Here is a 15,473-nt window from a genome sequence, read left to right on the forward strand (position 1 = left end):
CCGTACCCACCTTCCCCTCTAACACAGTTACCGTACCCACCTTCCCCCTCTAACGCAGTTACTGTATCTACCTTCTTCTCTTTCCCAAGTATGAACAACTTCCTCTGAATCACCAGGTTCCATTGCTTGTACAGCAGCCCTTTCAACACCTCTGTCAGGTGTCACCTCTGTCACCTCTGCAGACACACCTGTGTAACTGTCAGTGAAAAATATTCACAATTATGTTTTTCACAAAATTGTACGATTTCACTGACAACTTGGATTAAGCATTCAGCTGATGACATCTTCTGTGTTCATCCCCACAACAGGCTGAGCACTGATTCCTGCAGCAGTTGGAAATAAATAAATGTTATCGTAGCCAACCCTTTGTTCTCAATCAACTCCTTCTTATTTGTTCCCAGTCTTTGTGGAACAACTTTTCCCTAAGGAGGAAATGAAAAGAAAAACAATGATCCTGGCTCTGTACTGTGCTGATTTGTGTTACTGTTTGTAAGTACTGCAGGCAGATTGTAAACTGTACTCACAAAGGTTTCATAACAGAGCTAATATCTAATGCTAGTGACAGCAACATCTCCAAGGCAATTTGATGCCATCTTGTAAACTGAGTAAACAATAAAAACATCTCACGACCTTTCAGCATTTTCAACATTCAAACCTGCATTTAAAGATTCAACAAAAGGGTTACTATATTCTGGCTGAATTCCCCAAGTCATGATGTTTTTCTAAGCATTGGTTCTCTGTATAAGGCACACTTTTATCCACGCACACAGGCTATGTCTCCTTCTAGGCTATGGTGCTCTCTTTCCTGGGAGCTTTCGCTTTTCCCTCTTCCAGGGATGAGGTGACATCTCACGTCCACCTCATTCAGAAGCATATTCAGGTCTTCGTCTGGGAAATGATGAGACTTTCTCTTCTGTGCTGACATGCAAATGCATAAATGCATGTCAGTGAGCCCCACATAGAATCATTAGGTAGCATAAAATGGAAAATGAAGCAAAATAAATTTTACAAGAAAATTGTAGTAGTTTAAGAATGTTTGTGAGAGCTTTACAAGGTTAATTGTGTGAACTCCAAGTTGAGCTGCTGACTGTCCTGAGCTTCCACAGGTCCATCCTAAAAGCAGGGTATTGTCAATGTCAGTGAAGCTGTTTCTGGTTATCACTTTATGGCTGCTTCCAATTGGCAACTGGCATTATCTGCAACACCTCATGGTCTGCAATACCCTGCTGTGTAAAGGAATCCACTGAGTCTCTCCATGCATAAGAGAACTAAATGTATCTCATTCCCTCTTGCCAAAGAGATGTACGCAGAGCAAGTGCAAGGCTTTTTAAGGGTTGCAGGCTTTCCCAAGGCACAAAATATCAATCAAATACTTGCACATTGCCTTGTTTGCACCTCATGTTTAAAATACTTTTGATATTCAGTACTCTGCAGCAGGAAGCTAGAAATGTTTGGCTTTGTTTCAGATTTCCATTGCATGATGTACAACCAATCAATCATCACCAAACGAAACCGCAGCAAACGATGAGCCCATTAAACAGCATCAAAGAAAGTTACTAACAAGTCAGTTCAAATGCCTGTCTCCATGCCTCAGTACCTGTTGAATTGGCTGCCAGGAGATATCACTCATGCCTGCATTTGTCATGCAGAGCACCTACCTTGCGCTCACTGCAACCTTCAATGTGCTCTTGTAAGATGAAGTGCCGTGACTTGCAGTTATATTGTTACATAGTGTGAACGATCATGTTAAAATTTTGTCATTCACCTGTCACACCCTGAGTCACAATCCTGGGATCCCCATAATTGTGGAGTATGCATCCACAGGGGAGCGATGCTTTAAGTACAGTTGATGACAGGCAAAAAATTTTGGGCATGTTAGTGGCGCCCATATCCTATTATTGAATACAAAATCACATTTCAGCCTGGTTACTCTCTGGAGTTGGTACTATGCCCTATATTTGCAAAGAAAGGAATGGTGGTGAAATTGGGCCTAGCAGCATCCATTTTTGGAAACTAGGAGGCCTGTGAAGTTCCAAATATTGTTTGACATCCACATGTACTTCTGACACAGGGTGCACAGGATGCCATATTTAAAGGGTTAGCGTGAGCAGGATTTAACATCACAGACCATAAATTGCCTCCTATAAAGGATGTCAGTGATGGATTTTTACAACAATCAGTGATAGTTTCACGGTCACCAAAACTGAGACTAGCTTTCAAATCCAGATTCATAGATTCATTTTAAATTCTACCAGTCATCATGGTTGAGTCATAGTCACCAGATGGCCTACTTCTACTCCTATTTCTTATGTTCTCATGGTAGGTTTTGAACTTCTGTTCCCCCTGAATATTAGAGCCAGTAGTAGGTAAATGAATCCCAGGAATTCCCAAGAACATTTAATAGATACTTCAGCTGAGGTTAAGAAAGATGACTCTGCAGGGAACTGTACAATGAAGAGAGGCAGAGACCTCAAAATGGCATATGAACAGGGAATTCTGAGGTGTAAGATGACAATAATGATGGATTGTACTGATCTTGAGGAATAGAAGTGTTGCGAGGTGTGTGTTTGGTCACAGAGTCATTTGCCTCCTGCTGTCCTAAACAGTACTTCTGTTTCGATAGTATGTGGAACTGCTTTGGTTGAAATGTTACTGTGATTCATGAAGTAGTTAGCATTGTCACAAGGTTAAGGTGTATAAAGTGTTAGTGATAACAACCTGCTGAGGTCTGAAGACAATTGTAGATTCTTGTAGAATAGTTTGCGTGTAAAATTTTCTAAGTCCTGATAACTATGTTGTTAAATAAACATTCCATGGAACAAAATAGACACAAATAAAAGTTGACATGGAGCATGATGTGGCAATTGTCTTGAGAGATGTTTCTATCAACCTATTCAGCTTTGTTATTGCATGTATCTGAAGTATGTAGGACTTGTACTCAAGCCTCCTGAACCAGTGGTAGTGTCCCTACCTCAACAGCCCCATCACAATTGTCGTGAAAGGATATTGTTGGTTTTGGGAGAGTCAATAGATATTTTCTGAACAACCTGTTCAGACATGTTATTATATGCCTCTGGAGCAGGTTGGACTTGAAGACCTCCTGTCCCAGAGGTCGGGACGCTATCACTGTACCATAAGAACGCCTAAATGATTATCTTTAGGAAGTGTGAAGACCTGCAACTTGCCCGATCAGGACATTATTGCATTGCGTTAAAAAAAGACTGATGTTTTTCATCAGTGTTAGACAAGTGTTAATGGTGTCAAGTGTTGAGAATTAGAGAAAGAAAAGCACATTGTCTTTAAGTCACATCAACAACTTGCTCACCCTACTTGTTAAAGGTCCTTCGAAATGATGAAGCTCCTTTTGATGAAGAGTACACAATACTAATAGAAGAGATTGACAAAAATTGTGAAATCTGTAAGAGATATTGGAGGCCATCACCACATCCTGCTGAAAACTTTCCTGTAATAACTCTGGAAGTCAGACTGGAAAGGAACATCATTTATTGTTGAACACCAAAATAGAGCCACTACTTGTGACGTACATAGGCTAGCCCGAAACAGTCAGTACTACAGAGCCATCCCTGGGTCTGCTTTTTGAAGGGCTCTAGCTGTGCAGGCCATTGCCTGTTATCAGGAGAACTCGTACTCTCCCACCGGGAGATTAATTAGTGACTTCCCCACGGGCTTTGTAGAGGTTATCGTACTTCCGCTGGCAAATGATTTTAACAAGGGAGTTACCATGGATTCAAAGATATGGAGCAGAAAGAAATATCTTCATTCTAACTTTTATAGACATAGCAAAAGGATTCAGGATCTCTGCAATAAACCTTTGTAAGAACACAGCCGTGGCTATAGACAAATTCATGGAGAAACGAATTGGAAGAGGACTTGAGGCATGAGCTAAGTTTCTGACTGATAATGAAGAAGGATTTGCCAATGATGAGTTCAGCAATGTATGAAAATATAAACACCCTGGTCGTGAATACGCAGATGAAAATGGACTCTGTGAGAGAAGTCATGCAGTGTGTAAAGAAACATTGCACAACACTTTAGCTGATCTATGAGACTGAAAGTTGATGCTTGCAGGCTGACAGGTTGTTCATGCAGAAGAATTCATTAAGGTGGCTGTACAGTATAGTTACTACCAATTGCTCTAAGAACAAAATCCTAATTTGCCTCTGTGCTTGGAATAGTCCTGGATGCCCACTCTGATCAGCCATTTTGCATTCTTTCCCAGGTGGCATGTATTTTTGGAAAGGTCCATCAAATCTGCTCCAGTTGCAATGTCATTCTCCTTTAAGAAGTGCACGCTAGATCTGAAGTAGTCTGAGATGTTTACAATATGCACAACAATGTACAATATGTCAATGGCCATTCAGCTCGTGAACAACATGGGGAGTGCTGGCTGCGATAAGCAAAGTGTTAGTATGCTACCTGCAATCCACTCAACACATAGGGTTAATCCCACACCATCAAACCTGCATCAGGTTTCAGGGACAAGCTAATTTAGAATTTTACAGCAAATCATTCACATTCTTTCTCAACCTCAGGACATCTCAAAGCACTTTACATTCGAGGAAATAATTCTGAGGCGCAGTCACTGACGTAGGAAAATCAGCAGGCATTGTGCACAGAGCAAGATCCCATGAGCAGCAATGACGTGAACAATCTGTTTTGGCACTGTTGCTTGGGTATATACATCAATGAAGATGCTGGTTAAAAACCCCTTCGCTCTCCTTCGAGCAGAGCCACAGGGTCATTCAGGTCTGGAGAGAGGGTGAACCAATGATTGTATCTTCAGAGTTAACAGTGCTACCAGCTGGAACACAGCACACAACTGAGTGATGTTACGCAGCAGTCTTCACAATACAACTGGAGTAATCTGACAGTTTATGTCACGTAGCCCTCCACCATAAAGTCTGATCAAAGCAGACCCTGTCAAATTTTCAGACGTGTTTGTTTAAAGAAAGATGTGGAGCTTAGAAAGCTCCATCTAGTGGGCGATATGGGTATCTACTTGAGGGACTGTGTCGCAGAAAGATGGTGCCTCAATAAGGAATTATTGTCCCAGTCAAGTTGCCAGTTGGGACATAACAGTTGAATTTAGTGACCATCTTCAGGGGAAGTGGCGTGGATATGGTGTAAGATTGGCTGAGTTTCCTGTTATTGAGCATTTCCTTGTAGCCTCTGCTGGAAAGCAATGTTATGTCACTTTTAAAGTAAGGTGCAAAATTCTGGAAACATAAGCCTGCACCGAACATCTCTCCTTGGAGACAGGCCGATGTGATTTAATGACTATGCTATAACAGAAACCTCTTGAAATCAAAGACAGATTCCACACTTTTCCACAAGAGCTTGCAGTGAAGGGACAGCTGCTTTGTGAGACAAAGACAGATGGACAGAGACAATGCAAATCCTGCTATGAAGAAGCAGAATGCTCGTATGAGAAATGTAGCAGGTCTGACAGTATCTGTGGAGTTCTGAAGAAGAGTCCTATCAGAGTTGTAAATGTTCACTCTGCTTCTCCACACATGCTGCCACACCTGCTCAGTTTTTTTTTCCAACAGATTTCCAGCATCTGCAGTATTTTGCTTTTAATTTGCTTGTATCAGATTGCTTTCTGTTGAAAAGGAAGGGAAGAGAACTAAAGGTATCTTTAGAGAATTGAGGGAAAAGAAGTTGTTGAAGAAGTCGTGCTTTGAGGGTCAGACTGTGAGATTCGGGTTACATGAAATGACTTTTGAAGGATGTTAGAAGTTGAAACCTATTGTGGAAGAGAGAAGTGCAGAGCATGGAGTAACATTAGATATATTTTTAATGCTACAAATCTGCCTGAAACATCGTGTACAGCAAAAGATGTTGTGTTAGTTAGTGTGAAAGTACCTTCTCTGCCAAGAAACTATCTAACTCAGCCTTAAAAAAATTCAATGGCTCAGCCGCATTCCAGAGACCGACAACCGTCTGAGAGAAAGAAAGTCTCCACATCTCAATCTAAAATGAGAGATTCTTATTTTTAAACTCTGCTCCCCCAGATCTAGTTTCACTCACAAGGGGAAACATCCTTTCATCTTCGACTCTCCCACGTTCCCTCATGATGTTGTATGCTTCAATAAGGTCACTTGTTATTCTTCCGAACTCCAAATCTATCTAACCGTTTCTCTTAAGAGAAACACTTCATACCAAGAATCAGTCAAGTAAACATGTTCTCACCTCCTTCTCACATTCTTTCTTGAATAAAGAGACCACAAACTGTACACAGCACTCTCCAATTGGACTCAACAGCACTGTATTCACTGAAGCAGGAAGCAAGAGACTGTCTGTCTTTTACAACAGTTTATTTGCATTTCTCAGTTCAATATAAACTCCAGTCTGCTCACTCCTGTTCCTGACCACCTCTCCTTATTTGTGAAAATCCAATAAACATTAGCAGCTCACTATTATTTCTGAGTGTATCCTGGTTCATTTGTAAAGGGATCATTATTTATAATATTGTCATGCATTACTGCAGTAAAACGTCCCTACTTTTATATTTGCCTTCCTAATCGCTGGCTGTCCCTGCAAACTGAGCTTTTGTGATTCATATACCAAGACATCCAGATCCCTCTGTACCTCAGAGTGGCTCAGGAACCTTTCTCCATTTAAATAACATGCTACTTTTTAAATTCCTTTTTATTAAAGCGGACAAGTTCATTTTTTCACCACTCCATCCTCAATATTTGTGCCCACATACTTTATCTACATATAATGAGTTAAGAGACTCTGTGGGCAAAATATTATGCTCTATGGTGGTGATCTTGGAGGTGGGAAATGTATTTAGTCAGGTGGGCTGGTGATATAACCAAACTATGACAGCTTCTGGCCTTTGCGAGCATTGGTTTCTGGGCAGAAAGGCCATTGGTCAATCTTCCCAGAAGTGTGGAGAAAAACTGTAGAAAGCTGCACCACTTAGGGACTTGTGGGAACTTGTGCACAAAACACAGAAAGCCAACATACAGGTGCACCAGGTAATCAGGAAGGCTAATGGAATGTTGGCTCTTATTTTGAGGTGCTTGGAGTGTAAGAGTAGGGAAGTCTTACTGTAACTGTATAAGGTGCTGGTGAGATCACATCTGGAATACTGTGTGCAATTTTAGTCCCCTTTTTAAAGGAAAGATATCATTTCATTGGAATTACTGCTGAGAAGGTTCACTAGGGTGAACCCTGGTATGGAGGGATTCTCTTATGAACAAAGGTGAAATAGGTTGGGACTCCACTAACTAGAGTATAGAAAAGTGAGAGGTGATCTCATTGAGACATGTAGGATTCTTAAAGACAGGCTAAATGCTGAGAGGATGTTTCCCATTACGGTAGAGTCTAGGACCAGAGGGAATAGTTTCAGAATAAAAGGATGCCAATTTAAGACTGAATTGAGGAGAATTTTTTTCACTCAGAGGGTTGAGATTCTTTGGAATTCCTTACCACAGAGACCTTTGGGGGCAGAGTCCTTGTGTCTATTGAAGGCTAAGATAGATTCCTGATTAGTAGAGGAATCAAGGGGAAAGGACAGGCAAGTGGACATCAGGAATGTCGGATCAGCCATGATCTGTTGAACGGTAGAGTGGGCTCAAGGGGCTGAATGGCCTGCTCCTGTTCCTATCTCTTATAGTCTTATCATCTTTGAAGCTTATCACCAACTGAGGCCCATAAGAGGCCAATTAATGACAATGCTAATATTAGCTGCAGGCCTGTCACATTGTGTGCATGACAAGGGAAGACAATATCTGGACGTTAGTTGGGGGGAGCACTCACCAACAAAGACACTCCATATCTGCTGGCTTGGGGCGGAATAGGGGCTGTACCTTGTTGCGATCCAATCCCCTTTCTTGCTGCTGATGCCCCTGTATCCCCTCACTCCCAGAACACCCCACACCTCCTTACATTACTTACCACTTGCCTCGTCGGTCTGCAATCCTGGGACCCTGAAACCTGCTGTTCCAGCAGCAGTCACAGCCTCCCCAGTGGCATTGCTGAGCATAAGAGTCACCAGTCTTGCCACTGTCCAGTCAGCTTGTGGCTTGGTGGGCCTTTTTGGAAAGAGTCAAAACAGGTTTCTTGCTTGTGCTCTAGCCAGCAGCCAAGATCCTCTGATGCCTCATCAAGATTCTGCCCCTTATATACACTTCACAACTTACTCCCCTACCTATCTATGTGTCATCAGCAAATTTAGTAACTTTACATTTGGTCCCTTTATCCAAGTTGAAAGAGATTGCAAGTTGTTTAGACCACTGGTTATATCTTGCCAACCCAAAACGGGCCCATTTAGACCCACTCTATTATATGTTCTCATACCAATCCTAATATGTTTGAGCAGTATCAGAACCCCATGTATGTTCACCACATGATCAGTGAATTGTAGATAAAAATTGCTTCCTATAATCTGTAAAGGTAAAACAAACCAGTAGTAAACCTTCCTTAAAAGGTTAAATCTTAGTTTACTGTAAGTTATTCCTGACGGTTTGAAGGGGTTAAAGAAATTACAAATACAAAGATTTTAAAAAGTACAGATGAGACAAAGATGTACTTATAAGATGCAAGTCCAAATAAGTTGCCATGCTACACTAAGTGGTTAATACTTGGGAGTCAGATCCGGTTGTTTCAAGGTTGGATAGTAGGTGTGCTCTATTACTGGTGGACCAGCAGATTTTGGAGAGAGAGAGTTTCCTTATTCTTCTCTACTTCTATAAGATTCAGTAAGCAATACGAGCATTCAGGACATCATATCTGCTCTGCCATTCATTAAGATCATGGCTGCTCTGATAATCTTTAACTCTACTTTCCTGTCTTTTCCCTTTTTCTCTTGATTCCCTTAATGATTAATAATCCATCTGTCTCCGCCTAGAACATATTTAATGACCTAGCCTCAGCAGCACTCTGTGATAAAGAATTCCACAGATTTATTACCCTCTGAGAGAAGAAATTCCTCTTCATCTCTGTTTCAAATGAGTGATCCCTTGTTCTGATATTATGCCTTGGACTCTCCCACAAGGAGAAATGATCTTCCTGCATCAACCCTGACAAGTTACCTAAGAATCTTATGTGTTTCAATAAGGTCACCTTTCATTCTTCTGAACTCTAATGAGTACTCAACCTCTCATCCAAGATCGAAAAACATTTTGCAGGTTATTCCTGTGGTATACAGCTAGAGATTGTTGTTATCAGCTGTTTTTCAAGAGCCCGTGATAAACCTAAATGGAAAGTGCACACCTTTGGGTGCATTTATGGGATGTAGCATGTAAACCATTGACTGACTGTTTCTGTCTAATTAGTGAAGGTGTGGAAGTTATTGAGTGGCTGTTTTGGAGCATTGAAATTGATTGACTCATGGGCCCAGTGTCGTGGTTTCACAAACCCATGAGCAATTAATGTCTAGGAGATTCTCATGAATATGGAAAGTTAGAAGGCATTGGGCTTGGTCCTCAAGTGTTTTCAAGGCATTAGAATTTAATCACTGGAAGCATGTAGATTTGAAAAGTGGGTTGTACCTCTGTTTAAGAGATAACAAGGTGTAGAGCTGGATGAATACAGTAGGCCAAGCAGCATCAGAGGAGCAGGAAGGCTGACGTTTCGGGCCTAGACCCTTCTTCAGAAATGGGGGAGGGGAAGGGGGTTCTGAAATAAATAGCGAGAGAGGGGGAGATGGATAGAAGATGGATAGAGGAGAAGATAGGTGGAGAGGAGACAGACAGGTCAAAGAGGCGGGGATGGAGCCAGTTAAGGTGAGTGTAGGTGGGGAGGAAGGGAGGAGATAGGTCAGTCCAGGGAGGATGGACAGGTCAAGGGGACGGGATGAGGTTAGTAGGTAGGAGATGGGGGTGGGTCTTGAGGTGAGAGGAGGGGATAGGTGGAAGGAAGGACAGGTTAGGGAGGCGGGGACGAGCTGGGCTGGTTTTGGGATGCGGTAGGGGGAGGGGAGATTTTGAAGCTTGTGAAGTCCACATTGATACCATTGGGCTGCAGGGTTCCCAAGCGGAATATGAGTTGTTGTTCCTGCAACCTTCCAGTAGCATCGTTGTGGCACTGCAGGAGGCCCAAGATGGACATGTCGTCTGAGGAATGGGAGGGGGCGTTGAAATGGTTCGCGACTGGGACGTGCAGTTGTTTAGTGCGAACCGAGCGTAGGTGTGCTGCAAAGCGATCCCCAAGCCTCCGCTTGGTTTCCCCGATGTAGAGGAGGCCACATCTGGAACAGCGGATACAGTATACCACGTTAGCAGATGTGCAGGTGAACATCTGCTTGATGTGGAAAGTCTTCTTAGGGCCTGGGATGGGGGTGAGGGGGGAGGTGTAGGGGCAGGTGTAGCACTTCCTGCGGTTGCAGGGAAAAGTGCCGGGTGTGGTGGGGCTGGAGGGGAGTGTGAAGCGGACAAGGGAGTCCCGGAGAGAGTGGTCCCTCCGGAAAGCAGATAAGGGTGGGGAGGGAAAAAAGTCTTTGGTGGTGGGTCGGATTGCAGATGGCGGAAGCGTCGGAGGATGATGCTTTGGATCCGGAGGTTGGTGGGGTGGTACGTGAGAACGAGGGGGATTCTGTTTTGGTTGTTATTGCGGGGAGTTGATATGAGGGATGAGTTGCGGGAAATGCGGGAGACACGGTCAAGGGCGTTCTTGACCACTGTGGGGGGGATGTAGCGGTCCTTGAAAAACGAGGACATCTGAGATGTACGGGAGTGGAATGCCTCATCCTGGGAGCAGATGCGGCGGAGGCGAAGGAATTGGGAATAGCGGATGGCATTTTTGCAGGAAGGTGGGTGAGAGGAGGTGTATTCTAGGTAGCTGTGGGAGTCGGTGGGCTTGAAATGGATATCGATTTCTAGGTGTTTTGACTTGTTTAATTGTAATTGCTATACTTTACATCCGTGTTTTGTGGATTGTAGCTTCTTTCATAACTGTAATGAAACATTTGTACTTTAAAGGACTAAATATGAACAATAAGCAGGAGTAGGCCATTCAGCCAGAATAGGCCATTTGAATATAGGGATTATATGTACATTACAATCCAGTGGGACCTGCATTAAATCTAGGGAGTTTTAGAAAATTGAAACCAATGATGCTGCTTGGCCTGCTGTGTTCATCCAGCTCTACACCTTGTTATCTCACTAGCCTCTTCTTTTAAGAATCTAGGATGAAGACCATCCAGACTGAAGCACTTGCCAGACAGTAGCTCGAACAATTTATCCCATATCACTTCTCCAGCCACTTGGAATTTTTCTGAGTTTCTCCCTTCCCCTTCTATTTCCTTATTTATAGCTGACTTCTGGGATGTTACTTATATTCTGTATACTGGTGACTGATGTAAAATATATATTCAATTCATCCACAATTTATTTAATTTCCATGACCAATTCTCCAGACTCACTTTCTAAAGGACCAATGGGCATTTTATCATAGAATCCCTACAGTGTGGAAACAGGCCCTTCGGCCCAACAAGTCCACACTGACCCTCAGAGCATCCCACCCAGCCCCATCCCCCCGTAACCCATCTAATCTACACATCCCTGAACACTACGGGCAATTTAGCATGGCCAATCCACCTAACCTGCACATCTTTGGACTGTGGGAGGAAACCAGAGCACCTGGAGGAAACCCACGCAGACATGGGGAGAATGTGCAAACTCCACACAGACAGTCAACCAAAGCCGGAATCAAACCTGGGTCGCTGGCGCTGTGAGGCAACAGTGCTAACCACTGAGACACTGTGCCGCCATTAACTTTTTCTTTTTAAAATATTTAGAGAAACTCTTACCATCTGATATTACATTTCTTGCTAGCTTTCTCTCATACTTTAATATTTTTCATCTAATTAATTTTACAGTCAGCCTTTGGTTTTTTTTCATAATCTATCCAATCTACTGATGTAAAAATTGTGTTTTAATTTAAACTAGCATTAATCCTTCTAGTTAACCACAAATGATGGTTTCTCTTACTAATTAGAGATGTCCCTTTCTCTCATATTTTAGAATGCATCAGTTCTGTGTGTTCTGAAACCTTTAACAAGTTTTCCATTCTCTCATGCCCTCATAATTGCATTTACATATGTTTAAAAAATAGTCTAAGGTCCACATCTCCCTCGCTCAAACTGAATGTAAATTCAAGCATATTATAGTCATTCCCATTTATGGGCACTATTACAATGAGATCATTAACTAATCCTGTGCCATCGTAAATAACGTGCAACAAGACACTGTTAGACCTCAGCTGGAGTATAGTGTACAGTGTGGGTGCCATAGGGCAGGAAGGATATGGATGTATTGGAGAGAGTAGACGCTTTAGTTTTCAAATCTAATTGCTGTGTTACAGGCTCCAGAAAATATTGAGGTGACACTAGATCATCATTGAACACCATGGTTCTATGAGTTAATAGTGCCAGGAGAAAGTATTAGAAATTTAATTAAAATGGCATTTTTGTAATATTTTGAATTTTGACTGGATGCTGACCATCTTGCGCTTCAAATGCCACTGAAGTATCAATGTGCAGATCAGTGTTGAATTGGACAGTTCTGGCTAAATTCTAGAAAAAGGAAGATGTTTATAAAGTGCCTTATGCAGCTTCCAGATGTCCTGGAGTGCTTTAGAACCAATGAAGTACTCTTGAAGTGCATCTTGTGTTGTAATGTAGCCAAGCTTGAAATGCAATGACATTCCCCGCTAACAGATGTGCACTAATTTAAAATGGATCACAAACCTGAGTATTATTTCTTGGACAAGGAAGTTGAAGAGCAAGGAAAAGTCTTTCAAGTCTCATCAGTGACTATGAAGCCAAGAGTGGAAGAAATAATGATGACATACAGCTGAACTGTTCCCTCCCAACTTCCACTTTCGTTCCTTATTCCCGAGAACAATGTGTTATCTTCAAGGTGTGCAACTTACTAAGCAATTGTCCAGTGCTGCAGGTCCTGATTTGCTTTGTCATCAATCTTGCTGGTAGATTATCACAGAATTTTGAAATCTGAACTGGCATTTGCGTAGAAGTGCACTGTGATGGTCAACAATTAGACCCTGGACATTTAATGCCAATGGGCACACACTGAACAGATAATTTTTTTTCTATCTGGTACCATTGAAGATTTTGTTTCTAGTCAAAAACAGTTCACCAGCTCTTATTTGAGGAGGGAACTATTGTGGCGTCTTGACAGTAATACAACTCCAATTGTTCTCTCAGACGTCCTGTAAATGACAAATTAAATAATCTTGATTTCTGGGCCATTGTAAAGTGAGCACTTGTGGTCAAATGCTGCCTTTTGAAGGCCAAGCTTGCCCTAACATATTTCTTGGCTGGCTATAAATGTTAATTACATACTCATTTTAGCCCAGCTGAAGTTCAATACTTCCTTTTGCATTGATGGGATTTAATTGCTTCTAGTGAAAGATACTATTGGACCGTTTTTTTAAATTCATTCATGGAATGTGGGCATTACTGACTGGGCTAACATTGCCCATTCCTAATTGCCCTGGAGATGGTTATGTTGATTGTTATGCCTTATTAAACTGCTGTCGTCCATGTGGAGCACATATACCCACAGTGCTGTTAGGAAGGGAGTTCCAGAATTTTAACCAAGCAACAATGAAGGAACAGGGATATAGTCCAAGTCAGAATTGTGCATGATTTGGAGGAGAACCTGCAGGTTGTGGTGTTCCAATGCTTCTGCTGCCCTTTGTCCTTCTAGATCATTGATGTCATATGTTTGGAAAGTGCCGTCTGAGGATCCTGGCTGAGTTGCCACAGGGCATACAGTAAATTATATATCTTGCTGCCAATATGTGTCTGCTTTGGAGGGAGTGAATGTTGAATGTGGTGGAAGAGTTGTGGATCAAACAGGCTGCTTTGTCTGGGATGGTGCTGAGATTCTAGAATGCTGTTAGAGCTGCACCCATCCAGGAAAATAGATAGTCTTCCATCACACTCTTGATTTTGTGCTTTGCTGATGATAGACAGGCATTAGGGAGACTGGATGTAGGTTCCTCATTACAAACTTCCCAGTCTCTGGTCTGCCTTTGCAACTACGATATTTATATGGTTGGTCCTGTTCAGTTTCTGGCCAATGATAGCTCCCAGGTTGTTGATAGTATTCAGTGAGGATAATTCAATTTGATGTTAAGGGGAAACAATTAGGTTCTAAATTGTTCATTGCCTGGTTCTTGTGTAGCACGAATGTTACTTCACATTTTTCAGTCCAACGCTGGATGTGGTCCAAGTCCTACTGCATATAAATGTGAAGTACCTTGGTGTCTAAGGCTTAGCAAATGGTGCCTCAAAATTGTGCAATCATTGGTGAACATCTCCACTTCTGACCTTGTGATGAAGGGAAGGTCATTGATGAAAGAACTGAAAATGGTTGGGCCTATGACATTACCTGAGAGGCTCCTCAGAGATGACTGATTTTCAACAACCATCTTCCTTCTTGTTAGTTCCCTCACCGTGTGCTGCAGACCCAGTTTGGCAAATATGTCCTTTGGGACTCTGTCGGTGTTGGTGACACTGACCCTCTCTCGGTGATGGATACTGAAGTCCTCCATTTAGAATACCTTCTGGGCTCTACCCTCCTCAATGCTTCTCGCCCGTGGTATTTCATTCAGCTCAGGGAGGCTGGCACCTGGAAAATCAACAGGTGATTTCCTTGCCCATGTTAGATCCGGTGCTGTGAAACCTTTATTAGGTCTGAAGGCAATGTTAAATAATCCCAGGCCTTCTCCGTCCTGATAGTATACCAAAATGGGGGCCAGTTAGCTAATTTGGCTGGACAGCTGGTTTGCAATGCAGAGTGATGCCAACAGTGCAGCTTCAATTCCTGCACCAGCTGAGGTTACCATAAAGGACCCTCCTTCTCAACCTCTCACCTCGCTTGAGGGGTGGTGACCCTCGGATTAAACTCACAACCAGTCATCTCTCTGTAATGCCCTCTGGGACTGTGGGTACTTTACTGGCATACCAGTCTACACATACCTCTGGTACCTTTCTACTGCTGCTGTGTCAGGGCACACCCAGGGATGGTGACAGTGATAGTCTGCTGTGATTCTGTGAGTATGGCAGATGAGATCATGAACGGGTTTGTCAGGTTTACTAGTCTGCAGATAACCCTCCTAGTTTTGGCACAAGCCCCCAGATCTTAATAAGGAAGATGTTGTAAGGTCAGCAGGACTGATCGTGCTTTGTCCTTTCTGGTTCCTCATCTGTCCTACATTTTATAAAATATCTTATGACTTCTCCATCCTAGTTTGTTTCAGTAAGTGACTTTCTAGGCCATTTCAGCTAAGAGTCAATCAATGTGCTGTAAATCTGGAATCACAGACTGGGTCAGGGTGGCAGATTTCCTCCCCTAAAGGACAGAAATGAACCAGGTTTTATTTTTTATTGATAGTGTCACAGTCACCATTACTGGCACAGTTTTCAATACTGGATTCAATGAAGAACTGGATTTAAATTCCACTAAGTTCTC

The 15,473-nt window shown here is 42.5% G+C and overlaps 1 protein-coding gene across 1 annotated transcript in view; it reads right to left on the reverse strand.

Moving 5' to 3' along the window:
- LOC109921609 (vasopressin V2 receptor-like) overlaps positions 1 to 15,473 on the reverse strand; it is a 57,851-nt gene that overhangs the window by 979 nt on the left and 41,399 nt on the right. Inside the window, exon 3 of the mRNA XM_048607815.1 lies at positions 72 to 196. Within this exon, the coding sequence (XP_048463772.1) occupies positions 72 to 196 (125 nt within the window). The remainder of the gene's footprint in view (positions 1 to 71; positions 197 to 15,473) is intronic.

The sequence above is a fragment of the Rhincodon typus genome, chromosome 18 (assembly GCF_021869965.1).
Source record: "Rhincodon typus isolate 14 chromosome 18, sRhiTyp1.1, whole genome shotgun sequence".
In the NCBI taxonomy this organism is placed as follows: domain Eukaryota; kingdom Metazoa; phylum Chordata; class Chondrichthyes; order Orectolobiformes; family Rhincodontidae; genus Rhincodon; species Rhincodon typus.